This window comes from Mobula birostris, chromosome 6 (genome assembly GCF_030028105.1).
Source record: "Mobula birostris isolate sMobBir1 chromosome 6, sMobBir1.hap1, whole genome shotgun sequence".
Classification (NCBI taxonomy): domain Eukaryota; kingdom Metazoa; phylum Chordata; class Chondrichthyes; order Myliobatiformes; family Myliobatidae; genus Mobula; species Mobula birostris.
In genome coordinates this window covers 84,154,276-84,177,646 of record NC_092375.1, presented here as the reverse complement: position 1 = coordinate 84,177,646, position 23,371 = coordinate 84,154,276, and the positions used below count along the sequence as shown (strand labels likewise).

Sequence of the window (23,371 nt, the reverse complement as noted above, 5' to 3'; positions counted from 1 at the left end):
GGTTTTGTGGATGAGAACAAGATTCCCGGATGGTATGTTGCCTCCTGGGTGCCAGTCCAGGATATCCGGAATCCTCAGTATTTATTCATAGTGGGAGGTTGGACAGTCAGAGGTCGTGTAGGTACCAATGTCATGGGTAGCAAGAATGATGAGGTTCTGCAAAGTGAGTTCAGGGAGTTAGGTGCTACGTTAAAGGGCAGGATCTCCAGGGTTGTGATCTCAGAGTTGCTACCCGTGCCACATGCTAGTGAGGCCAGACATGGGAAGATTACACTGTTTAACACCTGGCTAGGGAGTTGGTGCCAGAGGGAGGGCATCAGATTTTTGGATCATTGGGCTGTCTTCCAGGGAAGGTGAGACCTGTACAGAAGAGACAGTTTGCCATTAACTGGAAGGGGACTAATATCCTAGTGGAAAGGTCTACTAGTGCTGCACGGGGGGTGGGAGGTTAAATTAGAATTGCAGGGTGATGGGAACCAGAATGCCAGGACAGATAATGGATTAATGATAATGGTTTGCTGTCGTCAGGATGAAGGGTCTCGGCCCGAAACGTCGACTGTACCTCTTCCTAGAGATGCTGCCTGGCCTGCTGTGTTCACCAGCAACTTTTATGTGTGTTGCTTGAAATTCCAGCATCTGCAGATTTCCTCGTGTTTAGGATGTTATAGTAAGTGATTTTAACTTTCCACGTATTGACTGGGATTTCCATACTGTAAAATGATTAGATGGGGTAGAGTTTGTCAACTGTGTTTAGGAAGGTCTTCTTAATCAGTGCATAGAAATTCCAATGAGAGAGAGTGTAATACTTCATCTGTTATTAAGGAATGAGACAGGGCAGATGACAGAAGTTTGTGTAGGTGAACACTTTTTGCATCCAGTGACCACAATGCCATTAATTTCAAAGTAAATATGCAAAAACATAGGTCTGGTTCTAGGTTGCCATTCTAAGTTGGAGAAAGGCCAATTTTGATGGTATCAGAAAGAATCTGGCAGTTATGGATTGGGACAGACTGTTTTCTGGAATAGGTGTACTTGGTTAGTAGGAGGCCTTCAAAAGTGAGATCTTGAGAATGCGAAGCTTGAATGTGTCTGTCAGAATAAAAGGTAAAGATGACAGGTGTAGCAAACCTTAGCTTTCAGGAGATATTGAGGCCCTGGTTAAGAAATAAAGAAAAGGTGCATTGCAGCTTTAGGTAGGTAGGAACAAATTGGATGCTAATGGAGTACAGTATAAGAAATGCAAGAGAACACTTAAGAAAGAAATCAGGAGGGCTAAAAGAAGGCATGAGGTCACCTTAGCAGACAAAGTGAAGAAGAATCCTAAGGGATTCTACAGATATGTTAAGAGTGAAAAGACTGCAAGAGACAAAATTGGTCCCTGGAAAATCAAAATGTTAATCCATGCATGAAGCCAAAAGAGATGGGGAGATCTTAAATGCATTGTTTTGAATTTGTATTTACTCAGGAAACAGACACAGAGTCTATAGAATTAAGGGAAAACAGCATCAACTTCATGGACTCTTTCCACTTTGCAGAGGAGGAGGTGTTTGCTGTCTTCCAGGCAAATTAGGATGGGTAAATCCTCAGGTCCTGCGGGAGTCAAGTGCAAAACTTGCCAGGGCCCAAACAGAGATATTTAAACATCCTTAGTGACAGGTGAGGTGCCAGAGGATTAGAGGATAGCCTATGTTATTCTGCTGCTTAAAAAAAAAGCTCTAAAAATAAACCAGGAAATTATAGACCAGTGAGCCTGACATCTGTAGAGGGAAAGTTGCTAGAAGGTATTCTAAGTGACCAGATATAAGAGTATTTGGATAGACATGAACTCATTTAGGGTAGTCAACATGGCTTCATATGTGGTAGATCATGCCTAACCTATCTAACAGAGTTTTTTGAGGAAGTTACTAGGAAAGTTGACAAAGGCAAGGCCGTGGATGCTGTCTACATGGACTTTAGCAAAGCAGTTGACAAGGTCTCGCATGCAAGGTTGGTCAAGACGGTTCAGTTGCTAGTCATTCAAGATGAGGTAGTAAATTGGATTAGACATTGAGTTTGAAACATAGACACATAGAAACATAGAAAACCTACAGCACAATACAGGCCCTTCAGCCCACAATGCTGTGCCGAACATGTACTTACTTTAGAAATTACTTTGGGTTACCCATAGACATCTATTTTTCTAAGCTCCATGTAGCTATTCAGGAGCCTCTTAAAAGAGCCTATTGTATCCACCTCCACCACCATCGCCAGCAGCCCATTCCTCGCACTCACCACCATCTGCATAAAAAATTACCCCGACATCTCCTCTGTACCTACCTCCAAGCACCTTAAAACTGCGTCCTCTCATGTTAGTCATTTCAACCCCGGGAAAAAGCCTCTGACTATCCACATGATCAATGCCTCTCATCATCTTATACACCTCTATCAGGTCACCTCTCATCCTCCATCGCTCCAAGGAGAAAAGGCCGAGTTCACTCAACCTGTTTTCATAAGGCATGCTCCCCAATCCAGGCAACATCCTTGTAAGTCTCCTCTGCACCCTTTCTATAGTTTCCACATCCTTCCTGTAGTTAGGCGACCAGAACTGAGCACAGTACTCCAACTGGGGTCTGACCAGGGTCCTATACAGTTGTAACATTACCTCTCAGCTCTTGAACTCAAGCCCACGGTTGATGGCCAATGCACTATATGCCTTCTTAATCACAGAGTCAACCTGCGCAGCAGCTTTGAGTGTCCTATGGACTTGGACCCCAAGATTCCTCTAATCCTCCACACTGCCAAGAGTCTAACCATTAATACTATATTCTGCAATCATATTTGACTTACCAAAATGAACCGCTTCACATTTATCTGGGTTGAACTCCATCTGCCACTTCTCAGTCCAGTTTTGCATCCTATCAATATGCCACGGTAACCTCTGACAGCCCTCCACACTATCCACAACACCCCCAACCTTTGTGTCATCAGTAAACTTACTCACCCATCCCTCCACTTCCACATCCAGGTCATTTATAAAAATCACGAGGAGAAGGGGTCCCAGAACAGAAACCTAAGGCACACCACTGGTCACCAACCTCCATGCAGAGTATGACCCATCTACAACCACCCTTTGCCTTCTGTGTGCAAGCCAGTTCTGGATCCCATGCCTCCTTACTTTGTCAATAAGCTTTGCATGGGGGTACTTTATCAAATGCCTTGCTGAAATCCATATACACTACATCTACTGCTCTACCTTCATCAATGTGTTTAGTCACATCCTCAGAAAATTCAATCAGGCTCATAAGGCACGACCTGTCTTTGACAAAGCCGTGCTGACTATTCCTAACCATATTATGCCTCTCCAAATGTTCATAAATCCTGCCTCTCATGATCTTCTCCATCAACTTACCAACCACTGAAGTAGGACCCACTGGTCTATGATTTCCTGGGCTATCTCTACCCCACTTCTTGAATAAGGGAACAACATCTGCAACTCTCCCATCCTCCGGAGCTTCTCCCATCCCCATCAATGATGCAATGATCATTGCCAGAGGCTCAGCAATCTCCCCCCTCGCCTCCCACAGTAGCCTGGGTACACCCCGTCCAGTCCTGGAGACTTATCCAACTTGATACTTTCCAAAAGCTCTAGCACATCCTCTTATGTCTATATGCTCAAGCTTTTCAGTCCGATGTAAGTCATCCCTACAATCGCCAAGGTCCTTTTCCGTAGTGAATACTGAAGCAAAGTATTCATTAAGTACATCTGCTATCTCCTCCGGTTCCATACACACTTTTCCACTGTCACACTTGATTGGTCTTATTCTCTCATGTCTTATCCTCTTGCTCTTCACATACTTTTAGAATGCCTTGGGGTTTTCCTTAATCCTGCTCACCAAGGCCTTCTCATGGCCCCTTCTGGCTCTCCTAATTTCATTCTTAAGCTCCTTCCTGCTAGCCTTATAATTTTCTAGATTTCTATCATTACCTAGTTTTATGAACCTTTCATAAGCTTTTCTTTTTGACCAGATTTTCAACTGCCTTTGTACACCACGGTTCCTGTACCCTACTATCCTTTCCCTGTCTCATTGGAATGTACCTATGCAGAATGCCATGCAAGGATCTCCTGAACATTTGCCATATTTCTGCCATACATTTCTCTGAGAATATCTGTTCCTAATTTATGCTTCCAAGTTCCTGCCTGATAGCTTCTTATTTCCTGTTACTCCCGTTAAACGCTTTCCTAACTTGTCTGTGTCATGGTCCGGTCCGTGAAGTCCATATTCACGGTTCAGGTTTTCCTGTCTACCCTGTTTCTGTTCTTGTTGAACACTAATTGAGTCAGCTGATGCTCATTGGGGCCGGCTGCACAAATACCTTCAGAGACCAGGGTGTGGCTGCTGGATTGTTCTTATCCTTACTCCTTGTATCCCTTCCTCTGTCTTCTGTTTCCTGGCCTGAAGCCTTGCCTTGTCTTGCCGGCAACTCTCGCCTCACCTGAAGTTCTCGTTTCGCCTTGCATTGCTTGAAGCCTTGCCTGGTCTTGCTGGTAATTCTCACCTCGTCTTGCCTTCAGTCTTGTCCTGGAGCCACCCCGTACCTAGCTCCATTCCTGTCACTTGCCTCCACCAGGTAAGTCAGGCTGTCTCGCCATTACTCTGCGGTTGATTATGTCCCTTCCTGTCCTAGCCTCCATTGGGTAAGTCAGGTCGTATTGCCGTTACCTACGGTTGGTTCTCTCCCTCCTTGTCCCTTGCCTCCGTTGGGTAAGCCAGGCCGTATTGCCGTTACCTACGGTTGGTTCTGTCCCTTCCTAACCCTTGCCTCCGTCAGGTAAGCCAGGCCGTATTGCCGTTACCTACGGTTGGTTCTGTCCCTTCCTAACCCTTGCCTCCATCGGGTAAGCCAGGCCGTCTTGCCATTACCTGCGGGTGGTTCTGTCCCTTCCTGTCCCTTGCCTCCATCAGGTGGTGATCTGCGCCCTGCCCAGGAGAAATCTCTAGCCTCCTGCCTCCTGCCAAGTCTGGCCTCAAGTCTCCAGCCTCCTGCCAAGCCTCCTGCCTCCTGCCAAGCCTCCTGCCTCCTGCCAAGCCTCCTGCCTCCTGCCAAGCCTTGCCTCTAGTCTCTAGCCTCAAGCCTGAAGTCTCCAGTCTCCTGCCTCCTGCCAAGCCTCGCCTCAAGTCTCTAGCCTCGAGCCTCAAGCCTGAAGACTCCAGCCTCCTGCCTCCTGCCAAGACTCGTCCTTGCCTTGTTCTGGGGTCCGTGCCAGAGGCAAGACCCAGAGTCCAAGCCCGGGCTCCTAGCTCCCTTGTCCATGTCCTTGCCCTCGCCCTGTATCCTAGTCCTGCCCCTAGTACTTCAGTGCCTGTGTCTTGCACTTGGGTCCGTTACTAGCCACCATCTTATGACAGTCTGTCCCTATCCCTTTCCAATGTTATAGTAAAGGAGATAGAATTATGATCACTATGATCACTATCTTCAAAATGCTCTCCCACTGACCAAGTTCATTTCCCAATACCAGATCAAGTACAGCCTCTCCACTTGTAGGCTTATCTACATATTGTGTCAAGAAACCTTCCTAAACACACCTAACAAACTCCATCCCATCTAAACCTCTCACTTTAGGGAGATGCCAATTAATATTGGAGAAATTAAAATTCCCCCATCAGGACAACCCTATTATTACTGCACCGTTCCAGAATTTGTCTCCCTATCTGCTCCTCGATCTCCCTGTTACTATTGGGTGGTCTATAGAAAACACCCAGTAGAGTTGTTGACCCCTTCCTGCTTCTAACTTCCACCCACAGAGACTCAATAGACAATCCCTCCATGACTTCCTCCTTTTCTGCAGCCATGACACTATCTCTGATCAGCAGTGCCACGCCCCCACCTCTTTTGCCTCCCTCCCTGTCCCTTCTAAAACATCTATAGCCTGGCACTCCACACTACGCCGGATAATTTTGAAAACGAAGCTTTTTCTGTTCGTTTTGACCCTCCGTCCACAATAAAGCGGCGTTTTCATCCCCCGAAAACGGAGATTTTCAGAAACGGTCTCCAGAGTGAATAAATCTGAAAACGCCTAATATCCGTTGTGGTGTGTACGGGGTAAACGGAGAGATTTAAAAACGCTGTCATGACAACACCACAACAACAATGCTGTTTCTGCTTCTGCTTGGTACTGCGCAAGCACTGCTGTACAGTTGTTATAAAGTGCAGTCAGTGTGAACAGCGTGAGAGTTAAATTGTAAAGTGAGATTTTTTGACTATTTGAAAACTCTGTCAAGAACCGATGGCCGCAGCGCGGCATTTCCTTGTTTTCTTGAACGCAATCCCCCACATAACCTAACAATTTCAGAACAGACGGCAACGAGACTGAAGCCAGAAGAGTTAGAAACATACTCACCAAATACTTTGACCCATAGCTTACTGAATAAATAAGTATACTCACTTTGCCCTCATTTCTGTCCTTGTTTGTATTAAGTTGGTTTACCTATTTGTGCATGTACTTCTCTGACAATAGATGTGTAACAGCCTAAAGTAACATTAGCCAACCTGATGGCATGAACATTGACTTCTCTAACTTCCGCTAATGCCCCACCTCCCCCTCGTACCCCATCCGTTATTTATTTATATACACACATTCTTTATCCCTCTCTCCTTTTTCTCCCTCTGTCCCTCTGACTATACCTCTTGCCCATCCTCTGGGTTTTTCTCCCTCCCCCTTTTCCTTCTCCCTGGGCCTCCTGTCCCATGATCCTCTCATATCCTTTTTGCCAACCAACTGTCCAGCTCTTGGCTCCATCCCTCCCCCTCCTGTCTTCTCCTATCATTTCAGATCTCCCCCTCCCCCCCCCCCCACTTTCAAATCTCTTACTCACTCTTCCTTCAGTTAGTCCTGACGAAGGGTCTCAGCCTGAAACGTCGACTGCACCTCTTCCTAGAGATGCTGCCTGGCCTGCTGCGTTCACCAGCAACTTTGATGTGTGTTGCTTGAATTTCCAGCATCTGCAGAATTCCTCGTGTTTAATGTAACATTGTATGGAAATACAAGATAACACTGATGCAGACATGTTTTATACATTTAACAAGAGCTTTATTAATGCAACAGAGTTAGTTTTTCAATGTTCGTCGTCAGCGGGTCAGACTGTCCGTGAACTCCCTATCGGTTGCCTCCATACGCTCCAGTATTTGCTGTTTTAGTTTTAAGTCCTCCTGCGCGAGAGCCAAGAGCAATTCCTTTGAAGTTTTTCTACTCTGTAACTGGAGAAAGGCGCACGAAGGATACCGTTTCCTATTCACTTGTTTTCTGTGTGTCCTGCGCGTGCCCAGTAGAGGAGATTCGCCCAAATATCCGTGTTAATGTAGACAGAGATATTTTGAAAAACGCTTGGTGTGTACGCCTGTCGTTTTTATTCGAAACCGGCGTTTTCAAAATTATCCGGCGTAGTGTCAAGTCTCTGTGATGGCCACAACATCATAGCTCCAAGTACTGATCCACACTCTAAGCTCACACGCTTCGTTCATAATATTCCTTGCATTAAAATAGACACATCTCAAACCGTCCGTCTGAGCACGTCCCTTTTCTATCACCTGTCTATCCTCCCTCACACACTGTCTCCAAGCTTTCTCTATTTGTGAGCCAACTGCCTCTTCCTCCGTCTCTTCAGTTCGGTTCCCACCCCCAGCAATTCTAGTTTAAGCTCTCCCAAATAGCCTTAGCAAACCTCCCCGTCAGGATATTGGTCCCCTTCAGATTCAAGTGCAACCCATCCTTTTTGTACAGGTCACGCCTGCCCCTAAAGAGGTCCCAATGATCCAGAAATCTGAATCCCTGCCCACTGCTCCAATCCCTCAGCCACGCATTCATCCTCCACCTCATAGTCGCTTGGCACAGGCTGTAATCCCGAGATTACTACCTTTGAGGTCCTGCTTCTCAACTTCCTTCCTAACTCCCTGTAGTCTGTTTTCAGGACCTCCTCCCTTTGCCTACCCATATCGTTGGCACCAATATGTACCACGACCTCTGGCTGTTCACCTTCCCACTTCAAGATATCGTGGACGCGATCAGAAACGTCCCTGATCCTGGCACCTGGGAGGCAAACTACCATCCGTGTTTCTTTCCTGCGTCCACAGAATCGCTTTTCTGCCCGCCTAACTATAGAGTCCCCTGTCAGTGGAAGATGTGTGTGTTACAGTACGCACCCGCCTGAGCAAGGCTCTGGGGTTTAGACACTCCGATTCTCCGGGGTGTGGCTAGCTGCCGCGGTCCCCTTAAAGATTTTGGCCCGCTCCACCAATTGGCGACCATGTTTTAGCGCCAAGAATTGGATATTCGAAGAGCTTCTGAAATCAGACTTGGGGTTTTAGTCGTCAGTTCAACTCTAATTCAGTCTGCGATTGACTCTCGTATTTCGGTCTCATCAAGTTCTCGTAAAATGTAGTCAAGAACCCTGTTCTCGTCTCAGTCTCGATTCTAGTCTCGGATACTCCAGCACTTGGGTCCTAAACATCCTCGCCCAGGTCACAGTGTGTGGGTGATGGTAAAACTAGAGTGGCCAAGGGCCGTGAACAAAACACAGTGAGCTAGGAGGAGCAGGGTGCGTCCCTTTAAAATAGAGCTTAACCCTTTGCTGGCTGCCTATCGTCCTATTCGGAGTGAAATCAGCCCAGGTTCAGGGACGACCTCAAAGCTTACTTCTTTGATTAGCACCTACCCCCTCCTCCAAATCCCTCCGTACCCTCCCTACTCAGTTGCGGATCACGGGAAGGGAAACTTGCTCAGACAGTTCAGTAGTGGTAGCTCCAGTCATTTCCAGTTAGTGAAAGGATCAAATGATGAGGGCGTTGCTCCAGATCCCTCCTCCTCGGCCCTTGTGTCATGGGTCATCTGCTTGAACAACACTCTTGTCGTGAGTCTGTTCCCCACCCGCCAGGTTAATCCACGCCCATGTTCCGCCCGGAGGAGACGGAATCCAGACCGGCAGCATTGCCCGTTAGCTGAGAGGAAGCGAGCGGAGAGCCGGCGAGGCTTGAGTGGGCGATGGAGAGGGGGACTGGGGAACAGAAATCGGAGGGTAGGTCGGTCTGTCTTTCTCAGTCTGTCTGTCCGGGAGAATTGTGCACGTCTCTATGAAGTGTGAGTGTTTATGTCTGTATGTATATGAGAAACATTGTGCGTTTGTTTTGCATGCTATCAATGTATGTAAAGTTGCATACATGTGTGAATTGAGTCTGTGTGAGTTGAAGAGACATTTTCAGCCCTAATAACGGGTATGCCTTTAAATAATCAGTCGCTTGGGAATGTGCGGAGTATAAACTTCAATTGGAGAGAGATTCCCCGTTAACAAGAAGGCTATAGTGACAAGTCTGTGGGCTTCCTAGCTCTCCTTGAGAGTATTTTTTTCTCAATCTCTCTCAAAATCGATTCTCCAGCCCGGGAAAGGCTGCAACAAGTTGGATAGGGAGAAGGAACTGCAATGATCTCTCCCGCCAGAGTCACCGCAGGAGCAAGTAACGGTCTGAAACGGAGTTTCAAAGGTGATGTGAGAAACGACATGGTCCACAATGAACTTGGAATTAAATTTCACATGAGAATGAGAGGCACAGCTGTCTCAGTATAATAAATCAGCGAGGGGCAAAGGTCTCAAGCATCTACAATTTCTTGAACACAGAAAGAAATGTTCTAAGGTGTTTCAACGAAGTATGAACAGTAACCATAATGTGTACCTATATACGTCTTGAACTTGGAAAAAGTTTCAGAGTTCTGCGGAAGTGTCAGTGAATAATCGCGCATGCAATAACAGTATATAGTAGTTATAAGGTAGATGATGAGAGCCTTTTTTTGTTATCGGTATAGTTGTGGCACCTGAGAATAACTGGTAATCCATTGTCCATCCTAATTCTGCCATGAACTGAGTGCTTTACCAGACGATGTCAGAGATGGTTATCAACCACATTGTTTTTGTGAGGCTGAAGTCCTGTGGAGTAGGTTTTCTTCCTTGAGGAGAGGTTGGTGGTGCATCAGATGGGCATTTACAAGTCTTGTCCTTTTTCAGTGTTGCCATTACTGGCATTGTCTTCTCGCACCAGAGTTAAGCAGTTTATTCAGTTTAAATTCACCTGCCACAATTGTTGGATTTGAATTTGTCTCTGACCTTTGAGTTTGTTTCTGAACTTGTAATTCAATGCTGCTCTAACACTGAAGGGTGATGTTTAAGGAGCATCTTAAAGTGAGTCTTGGGGAACTAATTCCAGATCTTGTCACCTTGGCAGCATGTGGCAAGGCAGCCAGTGGTGTTGCAAGTAAGTACTGTAACCTGAACTTTTATGGGGCCAGATAGCAAAGGATGGGGGAGAATACAGAAATGGGGAAGAGCAGGACAATAGGGATGATGGATGAATGGGATATTTCGGGTCCCACCAGAGAGGTAAATGGTGAATATGATTTGATTTAGATTAGGATAGGCAGCAAAGCTTGTGTTATTTCATCACTTCCTCTATCCAATCCATCTTCAGTGAGCTGCTCCAGGAAGGAGAGTTTGCCTGTTACCCTGGCCATTCTCTTTTCTCTCCTGCTTTCTAGCAGCAGATCCAGGAGCTTGAAAACCTAGATGTGCAGACTTGAGAACAACTTCTTGCCTGTTGCTGCACATTAATGGACTCTCTGTCCCTCTCGCTTATTCAACAATTATCAGTTTAGGTTTTTTTGCACATCTTCAGATTGCTATACAATCTTTACACAATTCTGCTGTTTGCACTCAATTAATTATTGTTGTGTTTTTACTAAGTATACAGTTTGCTCTGAGCTTCATGCTTCATTGCATTCTGGTATTGTGACGATAAATTAATTGCATTGCCAGGGTCAAGGATGTCTCTGATCACTTGCATGACATTCTGAAGTGGGAGGGTGATCAGCCAGATGTCGTGGTGCACATCGGTACCAATGACATAGCAAGGAAGAGTGAGGAGGTCCTGGAGAATGAGTATAGAGAGCTTGGTAGGAAGTTGAAAAGCAGGACCTCGAGGGTGGTAATCTCAGGATTGCTACCTGTGCTACATGCCAGTGAGGGTAGGAATAGGATGCTCTGGAGGATGAACAAGTGGCTGAGGAACTGGTGTAGGGGGCAGGGTTTCAGATTTCAGGATAATTGGGACCGCTTCTGGGGCAGGTGGGACCTGTACAAGAGAGACGGGTTACACTTGAACTACAGGGGGACCAATATCCTTTCAGGGAGGTTTGTTAGTGCTATTGGGGAGGCTTTAAACTAGATTTGCAGAGGGATGGGAACCAGAGTGCCAGAGCTGACAGTGTGGCTGGGGTGAAAATAAATGATGTTAAAAATTCAAGCAAATCCACTAATAGAAAGGTTGTGAGTGGTGATAAAAATCTTCTGAGGTGTATATATTTCAATGCTAGGAGTATTGCGGGGAAGGCGGGTGAGTTGAGGGCGTGGATTGACACGTGGAATTATGACGTTATAGCAATTAGTGAAACTTGGCTACAGGAGGGGCAGGACTGGCAGCTTAATATTCCAGGGTTCCGATGTTTCAGATGCGATCGAGGCAGAGGAATGAAAGGTGGGGGAGTAGCATTGCTTGTTAGGGAAAATATTACAGCAGTGCTCAGGCAGGACAGATTAGAGGGCTTGTCTACTGAGTCCTTATGGGTGGAGCTGAGAAACAGGAAAGGTATGGCCACATTAGTGGGATTGTATTACAGACCACCCAATAGTCAACGAGAATTGGAACAGCAAATCTGCAGAGAGAAAGCAGGCAACTGCAGGAAACATAAAGTTGTGGTGGTAGGGGATTTTAATTTTCCATATATTGATTGGGACTCCCATACTGTTAGGGGTCTAGACGGTTTAGAGTTTGTAAAATGTGTTCAGGAAGGTTTTCTAAGTCAATATATAGAGGGATCAACTAGAGAGGATGCAATATTGGATCTCCTGTTAGGAAACGAGTTAGGACAAGTGACGGAAGTCTGTGTAGGGGAGCACTTTGGTTCCAGTGATCATAACACCATTAGTTTCAACTTGATCATGGACAAGGATAGATCTGGTCTTAGGATTGAGGTTCTGAACTGGAAGAAGGCCAAATTTGAAGAAATGAGAAAGGATCTAAAAAACATGGATTGGGACAGGTTGTTCTCCAGCAAAGGTGTGATCGGTAGGTGGGAAGCCTTCAAAGGAGAAATTTTGAGAGTGCAGAGTTTGTATGTTCCTGTCAGGGTTAAAGGCAAAGTGAATAGGAATAAGGAACCTTGGTTCTCAAGGGATATTGCAACTCTGATAAAGAAGGAGAGGGAGTTGTATGACATGTATAGGAAACAGGGAGTAAATAAGGTGCTTGAGGAGTATAAGAAGTGCAAGAAAATACTTAAGAAAGAAATCAGGAGGGCTAAAAGAAGACATGAGGTTGCCTTGGCAGTCAAAGTGAAGGATAATCCAAAGAGCTTTTACAGGTATATTAAGAGCAAAAGGATTGTAAGGGATAAAATTGGTCCTCTTGAAGATCAGAGTGGTCGGCTATGTGCGGAACCAAAGGAAATGGGGGAGATCTTAAATAGGTTTTTTGCGTCTGTATTTACTAAGGAAACTGGCATGAAGTCTATGGAGTTAAGGGAAACAAGCAGTGAGGTTATGGAAAATGTACAGATTGAAAAGGAGGAGGTGCTTGCTGTCTTCAGGAAAATTAAAGTGGATAAATCCCCGGGACCTGACAGGGTATTCCCTCGGACCTTGAAGGAGACTAGTGTTGAAATTGCAGGGGCCCTGGCAGAAATATTTAAAATGTCGCTGTCTACAGGTGAGGTGCCGTAGGATTGGAGAGTGGCTCATGTTGTCCCCTTGTTTAAAAAAGGATCGAAAAGTAACCCAGGAAATTTTAGGCCGGTAAGTTTAACGTCGGTAGTAAGTAAGTTATTGGAGGGAGTACTAAGAGACAGAATCTACAAGCATTTGGATAGACAGGGACTTATTAGGGAGAGTCAACATGGCTTTGTGCGTGGTAGGTCATGTTTGACCAATCTATTGGAGTTTTTCAACGAGGTTACCAGGAAAGTGGATGAAGAAAAGGCAGTGGATATTGTCTACATGGACTTCAGTAAGGCCTTTGACAAGGTTCCGCATGGGAGGTTAGTTAGGAAAATTCAGTCGCTAGGTATACATGGAGAGGTGGTAAATTGGATTAGACATTGGCTCGATGGAAGAAGCCAGAGAGTGGTGGTACAGAATTGCTTCTCTGAGTGGAGGCCTGTGACTAGTGGTGTGCCACGGATCAGTGCTGGGTCCATTGTTATTTGTCACCTATATCAATGATCTGGATGATAATGTGGTAAATTGGATCAGCAAATTTGCTGATGATACAAAGATTGGATGTAGTAGACAGTGAGGAAGGTTTTCAGAGCCTTCAGAGGGACTTGGACCAGCTGGAAAAATGGGCTGAAAAATGGCAGATGGAGTTTAATACTGACAAGTGTGAGGTATTGCACGTTGGAAGGACAAACCGACGTAGAAGATATAGGGTAAATGGTAAGGCACTGAGGAGTGCAGTAGAACAGAGGGATCTGGGAATACAGATACAAAATTCCCTAAAAGTGGCATCACAGGTAGATAGGGTCATAAAGAGAGCTTTTGGTACATTGGTCTTTATTAATCAAAGTATTGAGTATAAGAGCTGGAATGTTATGATGAGGTTGTATAAGGCATTGGTGAGGCCGAATCTGGAGTATTGTGTTCAGTTTTGGTCAGCAAATTACAGGAAGGATATAAATAAGGTTGAAAGAGTACAGAGAAGGTTTACAAGAATGTTGCCGGGACTTGAGAAACTCAGTTACAGAGAAAGGTTGAATAGGTTAGGACTTTAATCCCTGGAGCGTAGAAGAATGAGGGGAGATTTGATAGAGGTATATAAAATTATGATGGGTATAGATAGAGTGAATGCAAGCAGGCTTTTTCCACTGAGGCAAGGGGAGAAAAAAAACAGAGGACATGGGTTAAGGGTGAGGGGGGAAAAGTTTAAAGGGAACATTAGAGGGGGCTTCTTCACACAGAGTGGTGGGAGTATGGAATGAGCTGCCAGACGAGGTGGTAAATGCGAGTTCTTTTTTAACATTTAAGAATAAATTGGACAGATACATGGATGGGAAGTGTATGGAGGGATATGGTCTGTGTGCAGGTCAGTGGGACTAGGCAGAAAATGGTTCGGCACAGCCAATAAGGGCCATAAGGCCTGATTCTGTGCTGTAGTTTTTCTATGGTTTCTGTGGTTTCTATCTAATCTAACCATTCAAATTGAATGAACTACACAGCAATGACAATTGGGGGGGGGGGGGAGCAGCATCAACTATTGTACATGGTCCCCTTTGACATCCCAAAAGCTATTGAATCCATCAACAAAATAGGATTATAATCAATCATTCCCAAAGATTCCTTCTACATAATGGCAAGGAAGCCCCAACCCACACCAATAGGTTCCCTGGACATCTCAGTACCATCTGAGGTCGAGCAAGGCTGTATCATGGCACTAGTGTGACTCACCATAATGCTTCTCTACCCCACCCCAATGGATTTCCTTTTTAAGTGGAACTAATCTGCAGGATGAGTGGGAAACCATTCACTCGCTGCTTCCTCTCTAACCTCATTAATTGAGTTGTGGCAGACATAACTCGTGCATACATTCAAAGGATGATTTTCAAACCATTGATGATTCATTCATCTGAAGAAAATGAGTGAATGGCCTTGCACTACTTGTATGGAAGACCAAGTCCTCCAATCTGTCCGTAGTGCATTACCCTGTTCCCTGGTGATCAAGGAGTACAACAGGATGCTGGAGGAAGTGGATCATTTTCCTTGAACTCTTTGCAATCAAGGACAGATTTGACAGACTTTTGCAAAATCTACTGCAGTTCCCAGAATAGTTTGAGGAAAAGGTTTTAAACCTCAAAGTTCAGGTATCAGTAATCCCTACCGTTGTGTATGCTCTGGAGACCGTGAACAACTTAAAGTAGGAGCCTCAAAGTGCAGGAGTGGTTATTGGTACAAAGTCCTGCAGATCAATGATAGGTGGATCAATATTGGTCCTTCCAGGCCAGCATGTCCAGCATGGAGGTCAGTGTACTCAACAATTTCTAAGAGAGCACCCTGCATTACTGACGTCCCTGAGACAAGACTCCCAAAGTGGACTTTCTGCAGTGAACTCAGTCATAGTGAAATGTTTCCAGAAAAGAGGAGGAAATGGATCTGCTGAAGGCTCCATGGGAAACAGTTGTTGCTCAAACTGGTGGAGAAGCATATGAACACTGAGACTGGGACACAGCAGAAGGGACCACCTACTACTCCCCCAATCTCATAGAACATAGACCAGTACAGGCCCTTCGGCCCACAATGTTGTGCCGACCCTTAAACCCTGCCTCCCATATAACCCCCACCTTAAGTTCCTCTATATTCCTGTCTAGTAGACTGTTAAATCTCACTAGTGTATCTGCCTCCACCACTGACTCAGGCAGTGCATTCCACGCACCAACCACTCTCTGAGTAAAAAACCTTCCTCTAATATCCCCCTTGAACTTCCCACCCCTTACCTTAAAGCCATGTCCTCTTGTATTGAGCAGTGGTGCCCTGGGGAAGAGGCGCTGGCTGTCCACTCTATCTATTCCTCTTAATATCTTGTATGCCTCTATCATGTCTCCTCTCATGCTCCTTCTCTCCAAAGAGTAAAGCCCCAGCTCCCTTAATCTCTGATCATAATGCATAGAAACCAGGCAGCATCCTGGTAAATCTCCACTGTACCCTTTCCAATGCTTCCACATCTTTCCTATAGTGAATTAACCAGAACTGGACACAGTGTGGCCTAACCAGAGTTTTATAGAGCTGCATCATTACATTGCGACTCTTAAACTCTATCCCTCGATTTATGAAAGCTAACAGTCCATAAACTTTCTTAACTACCCTATCTACCTGTGAGGCAACTTTCAGGGATCTGTGGACATGTGCCCCCAGATCCCTCTGCTCCTCCACACTACCAAGTATCCTGCCATTTATTTTGTACTCTGCCTTGGAGTTTGCCCTTCCAAAGTGTACCACCTCACACTTCTCCAGGTTGAACTCCATCTGCCACTTCTCAGTCCACTTCTGCATCCTATCAATGTCTCTCTGCAATCGTCGACAATCCTCTACACTATCCCCAACACCATCAACCTTGGTGTCATCTGCAAACTTGCCAACCCACCCTTCTACCTCCACATCCAGGTCGTTAATCTCCACCTATCCTATTTACTGGAGCCTGCCACTGGGCACATGGGTCACCTCTGGTCCCATGGACTGCACCAGAATCAAGTTATTTTTGACCTCAAGAATTGCTTAAGAAAATGGGTGGCTGGAATTTACCTTGGGACATGGGTAGCCACGTTTTGGATGTCCTCAGAATGGCAAACACCACACAGATAAGAAACATCACCAGTAGTGTGGGGAATTGGATTGTCAAGTTCACAGGAAGCCAAGACCATGATTGGGGTTTTGGCTGCAGCTGAGTTGAGGCATGTCAGCACTGGATAAAGAAACAGTAAAGATAGCCCTAGAGTATGGTCTGAAATCCCTGTCTGGCTACGACATGGAAATACAGTTTGGTTGGTTCAATTTCAGTCCTTGGTGGAGGGAGGAGCTGGTGGCTAGGAAGCAGCATGTGATTTTCCCAAAATGGAGTCGGAGGATGTGTTCTAACTTCTGCTGAACTGGTGTGGGCAAACAGTTTGGGAAACAGAGATGATGCAGACACAGACTGCAGGTGCAGGAACCTGGAGCATCAAGCAACCTGCTGGATCTGGCAGCCTGGAGATGGTGGAGCAGTAGGTATTCTACTCTGTCTTGAGAATTAGTTGCTGGCTTGTTTGATGATCTCAGTAGCCTGCTGTCAGTCTGGGAACCATTGTAAGCCACCCAGTGTAGTTTAACCACTGATTCCCTGCCATGGACAGCAGCAGTGGTGGAAAACAAATTAAACTGCTGATGCAGGAATCTGAAATGAAAACATTGTGATTCAATGCAGAGTTATGGAAAAACTTTAGAAACCTTGTTTTTTTATTGAGGTACAATGTAGAATAGGCCTTTCTGGCCATTCAAGCTGTGTCACCAAGAAATCCCCGATTTAACCATGGACTAACCACGGAACAATTTGCAATGACCAACTAACCTCCTAACCTTTGGATTTTAGGAGGAAGCCAGAGCCTCTGGGGAAAACCCAAGCACGGAGAGGACATACAAACTCCTTACTGATGACGTTGGTATTGAACTCCGAACTCCGACGCTCTGAGCTGTAATAGTGTCATGCTAACTGCAGCACTACCGTGGAAAAGCCAGCAACAGGGATAACATTTTGAAAAATCTAAATTAAACAAAAAAAAAACAGGATGTTGAAATACAAATATAAAAATAAAGATGCTACAAACACTGACTGAATTATAATGGGGAATTCTCAAACTAATAGAAGGAAAAATGAAAAGGCATTCAAACAGATTTAGCAGAACATTACAGAGACTGGGTGTCTTGAGTGTTTGATGAAGTTAGATCATTCAGTTAGTAACATTAGTTGGCTGATTTTTAAAACTTTCAGGAGGCTGAGTGGATTTCATGAGGAAGTTGAGGAAAAGCTCTTCCCATTGGTTACAAGTAGAGATCACAGATTTCGGTGGGAAGATGAAAAGTAATTATATTCACTTGGAATAACTGGCCTCGCTTATCTCATCCTAAAAAATAGTGGAGCTGTTTCTGAGAATAATTTCAAGGAGTCGGGTAGAATACGGAGGATGGAAATCTTACAGGATTATAGACAAAAAGGTTCTCCTTTGCTGTATCTTTTGTGATTCAGTGAAGAGAATTTAAGGTGTTGAACCGCCAACTCCTTTTCCTAATGTTTCAGTGACACTCTCCCAGTGGTGACTGCTAAGCATTACCCCTACCTGGCCCAGGGATCTGCCTTGAATCAAGCGACTTGTCCTGTATTGAGGGTGGATAGAAAAATGATCATGTCATCCGATCTATTCTTCCCTTGTCTAGGTTAGAGGTAATTTAACTCAGCAGCAATTTGAATTCATTGTTATTACAAATATTATTTATTTCAGTGACTAATGGACAGAATTATTTAGATAGCTAAAGAACCACCCCTTGTAATAATGACCAGGGAGGCACAGAGAGAACCTGTAAATACTGATAAGGACATGTGAACTTACACAACCAAATACCTGTGTGCACACCTATTAAGTTTCCCTGACCTTCCATGAACAGTCAAAGAACAAAAATATATCAGCTAAAAAGGAGTATTTGCTGCTGGCCACATGTTCCTTGTGGTCCCATTTCAAATCTCCATGTCTATGGGCACCTCACACCCACGATGTTGGACCTCCTACTGAATCATCGCTGCTTTGTATGTGGAAACCTCTGCTCTTCTACTCATTTCTAACCAATTAAAATATTGCATTCCTGTGTCTATGGCTGTAGGTCATGTATCTGACCTTTAACACCTTTTTATTGGCTCTGCTCCAGGCCAGCGTCCATTAAATCTTCCAGCAATCATCCATCTTCCCAGCAAGTGACAACCAGTAACTTATGGTTCTTTGTTCTCAACCAACAACTATCTTAAGTCACGTACAGCAAATACAGACCCCAACAGTCATAAACTTGCATGTTATATCCAACCAAAGAACATCTCACAAATAACTTCTTATTAAGAAATTATCTCTAGGCCAGCAGATTACCTGAGGCATCATTGTGTCTACTTGAAAACATTGATCAAGCCAAGAAACTTTACCTCACAAAATGGAAAACACTGATTACAAAATGGCAGCCTCCATCTCCTCCCTCTTGGCAAGAACAAAGGTAATTGATCTGTCTGCTTCCACTGTCTTTGATACATTCAAGTTCACTAATTTGTAGACTGCAGTCCTTCCTGGCCAACATGATGTAACAAGATGCTTATTTTCCTGACTATATGTTTGTAAGGGCTTCAAGGTCTTGTACAGATATAGATTAGATTAGATTATGCGAACACTCAATCCTCTTTTAACTTTCACCCTGCCCTCAAGTTAACTTTGCCTCCAACTTTCACCCTGCCCTCAAGTTCAACTTTGCCTCCAACTTTCACCCTGCCCTCAAGTTAACTTTGCCTCCAACTTTCACCCTGCCCTCAAGTTAACTTTGCCTCCAACTTTCACCCTGCCCTCAAGTTTACCTGGTCCATTTCCGACACTTCCCTCCCCTTTCTAGATCTTTCTGTCTCTGTCTCTGGAGACAGCTTATCCACTGATGTCTACTATAAGCCTACTGACGCTCAGAGCTATCTGGACTAATCCTCTTCTCACCCTGTCTCTTGCAAAAACGCCATCCCCTTCTCGCAATTCCTCTGTCTCCGCCGCATCTGCTCTCAGGATGAGGCTTTTCATTCTAGGACAAGGGAGATGTCTTCCTTTTTTAAAGAAAGGGGCTTCCCTTCCTCCACTATCAACTCTGCTCTTAAACGCATCTCCCCCATTTCACGTACATCTGCTCTCACTCCATCCTCCCACCACCCCACTAGGAATAGGGTTCCCCTGGTCCTCACCTACCACCCCACCAGCCTCCGGGTCCAACATATTATTCTCCGTAACTTCCGCCACCTCCAACGGGATCCCACCACTAAGCACATCTTTCCCTCCCCCCTCTCTCTGCATTCCGCAGGGATCGCTCCCTACGCAACTCCCTTGTCCATTCGTCCCCCCCATCCCTCCCCACTGATCTCCCTCCTGGCACTTATCCGTGTAAGCGGAACAAGTGCTACACATGCCCTTACACTTCCTCCCTTACCACCATTCAGGGCCCCAAACAGTCCTTCCAGGTGAGGCAACACTTCACCTGTGAGTCGACTGGGGTGATCTACTGCGTCCGGTGCTCCCGATGTGGCCTTTTATATATTGGCGAGACCCGACGCAGACTGGGAGACCGCTTTGCTGAACATCTACGCTCTGTCTGCCAGAGAAAGCAGGATCTCCCAGTGACCACACATTTTAATTCCACATCCCATTCCCATTCTGACATGTCTATCCACGGCCTCCTCTACTGTAAAGATGAAGCCACACTCAGGTTGGAGGAACAACACCTTATATTCCGTCTGGGTAGCCTCCAACCTAATGGCATGAACATCGACTTCTGAAACTTCCGCTAAGGCCCCACCTCCCCCTCGTACCCCATCTGTTACTTATTTTTATGCACACATTCTTTCTCTCACTCTCCTTTTTCTCCCTGTGTCCCTCTGAATATACCTCTTGCCCATCCTCTGGGTCCCCCCCCCCTTGTCTTTCTTCCCGACCTCCTGTCCCATGATCCTCTCGTATCCCTTTTGCCAATCACCTGTCCAGCTCTTGGCTCCATCCCTCCCCCTCCTGTCTTCTCCTATCATTTTGGATCTCCCCCTCCCCCTCTAACTTTAAAATCCCTTACTCACTCTTCCTTCAGTTAGTCCTGACGAAGGGTCTCGGCCTGAAACGTCGACTGCACCTCTTCCTAGAGATGCTGCTTGGCCTGCTGCGTTCACCAGCAACTTTGATGTGTGTTGCTAGTCTTCTTTTATTGTCATTTAGAAATGCAAACATGCATTAAGAAATGATACAAGGTTTCTCCGGAGTGATATCACAGAAAACAGGACAAACCAAAGACTAACACTGACAGAACCACATAATTATAACATATAGTTACAGCAGTGCAAAGCAATACCATAATTTGATGAAGAACAGACCATGGGCACAGTAAAAAATAGTCTCAAAGTCCCGAGTCCCCGATAGCGGTGGCAAAAGGGAGAAACTCCCTGCCATAAACCTCCAGGGACTGTCAACTTGCCGATGCCTTGGAAGCAGCCGACCACAGCCAACACCGAGTCCATCCGTCCAAAAACTCTGAGCTTCCGAGCAGCCTCTCTGATACAGCCTCCCGAACACCATCCTCTGCCGAGTGCCTTCGACCTCTCCCTGGCCGCTGAAACATGCAAAGCCGAGGATTTCGGGGCCTTCAGCTCCGGAGATTCCGGACCACACAGTAGCAGCGGCAGCGAAGCAGACATTTCAGAAGTTTTCCAGATGTTCCTCTGTGTTCTCACATCTGTCTCAAATCAGAATTGTCCATGGTCCCCTACTTGACAGATAATAGATATCATCACTGAAGTCACGCCGCCATCTTCTCCCCCCTCCCAGGAGGATTACACAAACTATACAAACTATCTGTAGAAAACAAGTTACTTGATGAAGCATATAAAATACTAGCATGACAGTACCTTCAATTAGCTCATATTAATCATAATTTAAAATATTGATACTTCAACAAATTAATTTCAGATGTTTGAAAGTTCACATCTTTGTCTTCAGGTCCCTCCGTGGCTGCATCCTTCCTAAATCTGTAACTTCCTCCACCCCGTCACCCTCCTGAAAGTCCCCATGAGTGACAATAGACAATAGGTGCAGGAGTAGGCCATTCGGCCCTTCGAGCCAGCACCGCCATTCACTGTGATCATGGCTGATCATCCACAATCAGTATCCAGTTCCTGCCTTATCCCCATTACTTTAGATTCCCCTATCTTTAAGAGCTCTATCCATCTCTTTCTTGAAAGCATCCAGAGACTTGGCCTCCACTGCCTTCTGGGACAGAGCATTCCATATATCCACCACTCTCTGGGTGAAAAAATTTTCTCATCCCATCATTGCTGGACATGTCTTCAGTAATCTTAGCCCCCTCACTCTGAAATTCCAACCTTAATCCTTCCCATTTCAAATTCACTCTTCCTCCTCCTCTAAATTGGCCCATACAAACAATATTTTCAACCAAACTTCAGGTCCTCTGATGAAGCTGTCATTTAAGTAAGGTAACATTGGCAATCCTTGATGGAACTTCAATGACTGTAGGAATCATTTTGCTGGAACTTCCCAGTCCTGCTCCATTAGCAAGGATTGTTTAAAATTATTACGAAACAAAGATGACTTGAAGAAGATACAACTCATCATTTTGTAAAGCTTGAGGCCACGTCAGAGCTATCTTAAAGTTACTATCAAAGCTCAATGGTTTTCAACGACCATCCCATTTTTCTTTCACAGTTTGATGTATCCATCGTGTGCCCAGATTGAATGGACTGATTTGAATTCAATCATCCTGTATGTTGAACTGCTAATTTAACTAGCTCATCAGAAAGGGAGCCTACACCTTCAATTATGTGTTGAGCCATACCAGTAACCTACAGCTTTCTGAGACTGACTGGACTAAAAATTTCATTGTTTCTATTTCAGATCAGACTTCAGCTGTAAGTCATCAACAAGCAGTGAGTACTGAGAAGGTGGACAATTAATCCATTTCTCCTCTTGTTGCATGGACAATAGTAAAGGGGTGAAATTAGGCTAAGGATAAGCATATATTCGTGGAAAATGATGTCCTCAAGTAAGTCACTTTTACTGTATGATGTAACTTGAGGAGCTTTGCTATTGATTAATCTGCTATTATTTTACACAAGTGAAAGTATCTACTTTTGTCTTCATACTACTGCTTTACCTCATTCTTTTCAAAACCACTTACTTTGGAAAAAGTTTTCCATGAGTCTCTCTCTGTTTTCCTTCTGCTCTTGAGTAATGACCATGGAATCTGTAGTCTTTATTTTCAACTATGTCACTGGCCACTTCTAAAATGTTAGAAAGATGAATCCAGGGACTTGTTGATCACAATTCAAACCTTTTGCTCTTTTCCACCTGCTATTCACTAAATACTCGGATTTTCTCCTTCCTTCCAATTCCGAATGCAAACTGATTTCTGAGATGTTACTCATATTCTTTAGTGCAGAGACAGTGGAGGGGTTTGAGTATAGTGGTAACTCTACTCTTCCCCCACTTCCTCCTCCGATGTGGTTTAAAGCAGACAGACCGTCCATTTTATTCCCAATGTGTTAACTTGAACCTTTCATTCCTGCAGGACGTTCCAAAGATCTTTAGCCAATTGAATTGTTTTGATATACGTTAGTTTATTGTAGTGTTGGAAAATTCCACAAACTCCTGGTGCACATCAAGATCTCACAAACAGCAAGGTGAGAAAGACCAGGTGGCATCTTGGTGTTATGTAACCAAGGTAGGCTCTGTGATTGACGCCTTGGAGAACTTCCTCTCTCCTCTTGAATGGAAGCATGTGACCTTTTATGTTCTTGTGAGCTGTCAGGGTAGAACTGCAGTGTAATATTCCCACTGAAGTGTCAGCCAAGCAATCACAATAGACCTGTTAAAGACCAGGTACAGTTATAGTATAGTAAAGGTCTGATGTACAAATTCCTAAATGAAAACCTAAAATACTGCAGATGCTGGAAATCTGAAATATAAACAGAAAATGCTGGAAACACTCAGCAA

The 23,371-nt window shown here is 45.0% G+C and overlaps 1 protein-coding gene across 1 annotated transcript in view; it reads left to right on the top strand.

Annotated features, from left to right (window-relative positions):
- The window catches only part of LOC140198699 (protein FAM124A-like), a 65,792-nt gene that overhangs the window by 26,007 nt on the left and 16,414 nt on the right, over window positions 1-23,371 (top strand). Inside the window, exons 2-3 of the mRNA XM_072259716.1 lie at window positions 9,011-9,050; window positions 22,274-22,305. Of these exons, the coding sequence (XP_072115817.1) occupies window positions 9,011-9,050; window positions 22,274-22,305 (72 nt within the window). The remainder of the gene's footprint in view (window positions 1-9,010; window positions 9,051-22,273; window positions 22,306-23,371) is intronic.